General features: G+C 34.5%; 1 protein-coding gene across 1 annotated transcript; it reads right to left on the minus strand.

Annotated features, from left to right (window-relative positions):
- Positions 1-3,966: 3,966 nt before the first annotated feature.
- On the minus strand, positions 3,967-5,898 carry LOC134239170 (uncharacterized). The gene has a single exon (XM_062721333.1). It carries the CDS (start codon positions 5,800-5,802, stop codon positions 4,162-4,164), a length of 1,641 nt encoding a protein of 546 aa, XP_062577317.1. The 5' UTR covers positions 5,803-5,898; the 3' UTR covers positions 3,967-4,161.
- Between the last annotated feature and the right edge of the window lie 585 nt (positions 5,899-6,483).

Consider the following 6,483-nt stretch of genomic DNA (forward strand, 5'->3'; position numbering starts at 1 on the left):
GTGATGGACCAATTAATGCCTTCAAAATTTAATCTTCTAGGAATTATAAAATGTGTGTGTGAGTGATGTGTCAAAAATCTTATTAAAGGGAGACTACTTCAGCAGGCGACTGTTTGTGATACGTGTACATGTACTGCTTGTGTAATTTGCAGAGCTCAAAGCCAAAAAATATTAATGTTTGAAATATTATGTATTTATAGTGATAACATAATTAATGATAAGAACATAGTGGGGGTATTAATGCAATATTCTGAATGAAATTTTTTTTCTTTATTACATATTGCCATTGTGCATAATTTCTAATAATAATTCTCAATAAGACACATTTATTTATATAATTATACTGTATATTGAGAAACGGAGAGAATATACTTATAAACAGGTTCTTGCAGTGCTCCCAGATTTTGTCAAATTAAATTCAACTTAGTACATAGAATAATAAATTTTATGAGAATACTAGTAAATGTACTTTTAGATGAAATAAGATTTTTAATATATTTTCATGTGAAATGCTATAACAATAAAGAAGTCATAATCTAATACAGAAACAAGATGTGTTTGTTATTAACACTACAAGCCTTGTGGCAACAAAGTCCGAAAAAGATATTTTAAGCACATAGGTCACAGTAAATGTCACAAGGTCATTGACCTTGGTGTCATTTGAAAGAACTTCATGTACATACCAAATATGAAGTCTCTTTCTCTCAGGGTTCAAAAGTTATGTCAAAAATTTGAAAAAGCTATTTTTGGCATATACATTGTATGTCACAGTCAAGATCACAATGTCATTGACCTTGGTGTGGTTTCTTAATAATAGATAAATTATTTAAAAGAACTTAAATGTTTACTCACAAAAAAAGGAGGCATGCATACCAGTTTTTCTTATATAATCCTTTGAAGAAAAATAATTTTCCAATTTCAAATGTTTAAGTGTTTGGATTTTTTCTCTTATGGTTCAGAATTTTATAAAAAAAATTATGATATACAAAGCAATTTTGAGGAGTCTCGTCTGACCTTAAAGAAGAATGCATACCAAATAAAAGCTATTTTGAAAAAGCTATATAGGTCACAATAAAGGTCATAAGTTCATTGACCTTGGTGTCATTTGAAAGAACCTAGTTAGTGGAGTATGCCTATTGTATATGAAGTCTCTTTCTCTAATGGTTCAAAATTATGGCAAAAGTTTGACAAAAGCTATTTTCAGCATTTAAGTCACAATCAAGGTCACAAGGTCATTGACCTTAGTGTCATTTGAAACAATTTTATTATTGAAGTAAGCATACCAAACATGAAGTCTCTATCTCTTATAGTTCAAAAGTTATTGCAAAGGTTAAAGTTGACAACAGACAGAGAAACAAATAAAGAGACAGGACAAAAACAATATACGCCCTGGATCTATCGATCCAAGCGCATAACTATTACCTTCAATTAAGAAATGAATTAAATTTTTGAAGATTCATGAGGTTATGAACTACAACGCTTCACATGTGCATATTTCATGTAGCACCACAAACTTTTTTATGCCCCTGTAAACAAAGTTTCGGGGGTATATAGTTTTTGTCGTGTCCGTCTCTCTGTTTTTCTGTTTGTCCGCAAAAACTTTAATCTTGCCCATAACTTTTGATTTAGTGGAGCTATGACTTTCATATTTCACATGTGTATTCCTTGTGACAAGACCTTTCTTTGGACACCACCAAATTTGACCTTTTGACCTTGACCTTAGAGTTTGATCCACGTTAACATAAAAATTTTAAACTCTTACTTTGGCCATATCTACCACCAAATTGACCTTTTGACCTTGACCTTGGAGTTTGACCCACTTGAACATTAAAATTTTAAACTTTTACTTTGGCCATATCTTTTGAACAGTAGACACCAGAACATTTTTACTTCACATAGGTAATCTTTGTTGAAAGACCTTTCACTGGATACCAACAACCTTGACCCTTTGACCTTGACCTTGTAGATCCCCGTACTTGTGAAAAAACTTTAACCTTGGCCATAACTTTTGAACAGTAAGGGATACGGCTTTCATACTTCATATGTGTAATCCTTGTGAGAAGACCCTTCATTGAATACCAAGAACTTTGACCTTGACCTTTGAGACTGACTACTTCAAAAAAGCAAACCTTGACCATAACTTTTAAAGAGTTAGGGCTAGTGCTTTCATACTTTACATATTTAATTCTTGTGACAAGACCTTTCATTTGATAACAAGAACTTTGACCATTTGACCCTGACCTTGGAGTTTGGCCTACTTTTAGAAAAATTTAACCTTGGCCATAACTTCTTAACGGTTAGGACTAGCGCTTCCATTGTTTTCTTATGTTGCCATACGGGGGCATCAGTGTTTCATAAACACATCTTGTCTTTTATAGATCTTTGAGTTATCCTTTTTAAACAATGGTTTCACTTGGTTATCATCAAACAATAAATCATTTGAAAGTCGTCCCCGTGTTGCAGTGGTCATAGAGCGGTTCCCTTAGAGTTGCAGTGTAAGAAGTTGATACTTACACTATAGTTTTGAATCAACTGACTGTATTTGGTTTGAATAACCACTTTAAAACCGAGGTCCCGTATTTAAAGAAGTAGGTGCTGGTATAAAATCATTCCTCTCTAAGTGCAAATACAGGCTCTTCATGGTTTTGGAAGAAAAATTGTGTTGAATAAAATAAAGGGTTCGCGGTGGACGTGACTGGTCAAAAGGGGATGCTTGCTCCTCCTAGGGATCTGATCCCAGCTCTTCAGTTTAAATGGGATTTGTTTTATGTCCTCTTCACAGATCCGTATTGTTAATAGATTTTTTTATGTAGAATTACTCATTTTTCGTTATTCTCCCAATCTTTCTTTCACTTAGACCAAAGACGGACAATTAATTAAGAGCCTTTAATAATAATAAATAGGATATACTTATATACTCTTCCTGTAAACGTCATTTACGTCATGGGGATTTTGCAGAAAGTATATCACAGGATGATTCACAACCCGGTACGCATCGCGCCGGAAATTCCTTTGTCTCTAGAAATGCCTTATGATCAAATCTTTATAAGACAAGAAATACAAATGTGAAATATAAAACCCTAGCACAACCTGTTCAAAGGTTATGACCAAGGTTAACGTTTTTAAAGGTAGGACAAACTCCGGGGTCAAGGTCAAAGGGTCAAGGTTGGTATCTAAAGAAAGGCCTTGTCTCAAAGATTGCAAAAATTTCATTCTTCCCATATGTAATCTTTGAGACAAGACCTTTCTGTAGAAACCAACAACCTTGACCCTTTGACCTTTACCCCGGAGTTTGTCCTTCCTCAAAAAATGTTAACCTTGGTCATATCCTTTAAAGAGATGGTGCTAAGGTTTTATATTTTATTTTTATATTGTATTTCTTGTGAAAAGGCCTTACTTTGGTACCAACATATTTTTAATCTGCATTTGAGAAAGCTTAACCTTCGCTATGTTGCTATACGGGGGCATCAGTGTTTCACAAGTCTTTTTTTTTGGAACAGCTTTAATATTATTTTTCTCCTAATTGTCTTTAGTCTTTTAAAACCGAAATCTCTTTATGTTTTATCGAATTCAATCAATACAATTATTTATATTTACTGTCTAAATTAATTTCTTTCGCGAATTAAATTCACGATGCTTTAGTTTTCACGTGCGTATGAGTAAAAATTATTTTACGATAAATGAATATCAGTATAAGTCTGTATCCCGTAATTTAGATAAAACAGTTTTGTTATCAGTAATTTAAATATGACTTTAATAAAATTAATGTATCAAGAAACAAATTCAAAATTCCCAAATTTAAGATTCAGACAGAAATTTAAGAGCATTCACTTACCATGAAATTATCATTCCAAAAGTTAATATTAATAAGGAGAGTTTTGAATGTGATTTCCGTTCAAAATTTTACTTTGATTCAATTTCATTTGCAGGAAATGTTCAGTTGAAGTTTGAAGCTATGACTATATATTACATTATTGAAACATACACTTAAGATGCAATATCAAATTTAAAACTATAGGCCAAACTGACTGATTATAAACAAACCTCTCCTATATATAGTTGATATTAACCCACTTCTATGGTAATAATGCAAATAAAAGACTTTTTTTAAATTTATTGCAGCTAAAACTTCTTCAAGGTAAATTATAAGAACGACAACTCTTACTGAAATTCAACAATGCCCATCTTAATAGTGGTGGGTAGAGGTAATTTCAACACTTTTGGTACTTTTCTGTCACACATAGTAAAAATTCTTTGCATGCACATCCTCTTTAAACTCCTAACATTTGCGACACTTTCCATGCAGTAACTTTTAATTTTGTTATATACCTCCATTCTTTTATCTTGTTTATGGGAAAACGGTTCTTTATCTTTTTCTATTTGGTCCATTATTTTTAAACTTTCCTGAATCGTCCCTGGTGACATTGCATTTATCATTACTTTAATATTTTCAACATCTGATGCTCGAAGCAGACACTGGTCCTCGCTATCAAGTTCAAAAAGTTTTTCAGTCAGAACTGTCAATGGGAAATGATCGTCGATCTTAAGGTTTGGATCCGCCCCATTTTGTAAAAGAAGTTTGATCAGTTTGTCGTCTACACCGGTGAGAACGATGGTTCTGCTGAGAGCATGGAGGCTGTTACCCGACTGATTTCTGGAGTTATCGATCTCACCAACGTAATTAGGATTACCTCTGTGTTTTAGTAAAACGGCAGCACATTTGCTCATATACACCTTCAAATATCGATATCCCTGCATTTGGAGGGCATATTGTTCCACCGTTTGAAATAAGCAATGTAAACCCGAAGAAAATCCACACCTGCCAAAAGCAGATCTAATTCTCATGTCCTCAAAATCTTTTTCAAATTGCAGTTCGTCAAAGTTTGGATCCGCACCCGCGTTGAGCAACAGAAGGGAACATGCGATAATGTAGTTCGAAGAATTATCAAAATCATGACAGGCTGAATGAGAAAGTAGACTATATAATGGGTAAGTGCGGAATGGAATAGATGCCCCAACATTGTGACCATGTTTAATCAAAATAGTTGTAACTGCCAGTAAACGTTCATACCATTTTTTATCAAATGATAAAGTGTAAGAATAAAGGACATGAAATAAGTTCATCCCTTCAAATAATGTAGATAGATCGGTTCTCAGTTGTAATAAAACGTCTAAACATTCTGGTCTTGCGTTTTTCAAAGCGGCACCGACTGCACTTTTGATTTCTTCATCGGAGGGGCGATCTGATAAAAGTGTACACAGAGCAAACGGTGAATCAAGCTGACACGCCATCTCAATATATGCTTCGTTGCCTTTAAATCTTTTTTCTTGCACAAATTTCCCGTGAAAGTGGTCCAGTATCGTCTTTATGCAACCCACGTGTCCACTTTTTCCCGCCAAATCTAATGGTGTCTGTTTGGTTTCATTAGCTTCCCTGTCGTCTGCCTTGTTCTTGTAGCGATCCCCGGTCGACTTGTAATTGAAGACTGCCGGAACATTGTCTAAGGGTCGTTCCTGGAGCAACATGTTCAAAATCGTTTTATGTCCTAGTCTTGCTGCTAAATGCATGTATGGAAACGACGAAGATTCGTGGGGTGGTTTAAATATACCCTTATGAAATAACAGACTCACTGCTTCCACATTGTTTGCGATGATAGCTAAGTGTAACACATCCATTCCATTTTCTCCTTTGTACTGCTCAATAGTCTTCTTGTTAGCCTTTTCTATACATGCCTTTAATGCCGCTGTCTCGGAGTAAGTCTGTATCATGTGAACCAAAGAGGACACTACGGACGACTCCATTTTGTTTTTAGCGTCCTTAGTTTTGGATGCCGTCCAATAGTCAAAGAAAGATAACTCCTTTTCGTTCTATAATACGATTCTAGCTCTGTTCATACGGTTTATTAGTTCTTATGCCCCCATAAACGAAGTTTACTTCACATGTGTAATATATACTTGTGGCAAGGGCTTTCTTAAGAAACCAACAACTTTGACCTTGACCCTGGGGTTTGACCTACCTTTCAAAAACTTATTCTTGGCCAAAACTTTTGAACAAGTGGTGCTAGGGCTTTCATACTTAAAAATGATATTTCTTGTGCGAAGACCCTACTTTTGATACTAATATATCTGATTTTCATATAAGAAAAGTTTAATCTTCGCTAAGTTGCTAAACGGGGCAACACATCTTGTTTTTTCAAGCATTTACATTTTGAAATAATCGAGAATTCCTTATTATAGTAATTCTACGAGTAAAAAAAGTGCTCATCTATCATCAAGGTCAGTCAGCTCAATATTGATGTGCTTTCTTAATTGATAAGTTGTTTGTAACGATGAACTGAGCTGAAAGCTCTTGAAACTGAGTTGAAGTGGGCTTTTCTGATCACCCGTTGTCCGTCGTCCGTACGTGTGTAAACTTTTCACATTTTCAACTTAAATTCTTCTCAAGAACCCCTTTGCCAATTTTAACCAAACTTGGTACATAGC

The sequence above is a fragment of the Saccostrea cucullata genome, unplaced genomic scaffold, assembly GCF_032062105.1.
Source record: "Saccostrea cucullata isolate Sc308-1 unplaced genomic scaffold, CSIRO_AGI_Scuc_v1 ctg169, whole genome shotgun sequence".
In the NCBI taxonomy this organism is placed as follows: domain Eukaryota; kingdom Metazoa; phylum Mollusca; class Bivalvia; order Ostreida; family Ostreidae; genus Saccostrea; species Saccostrea cuccullata.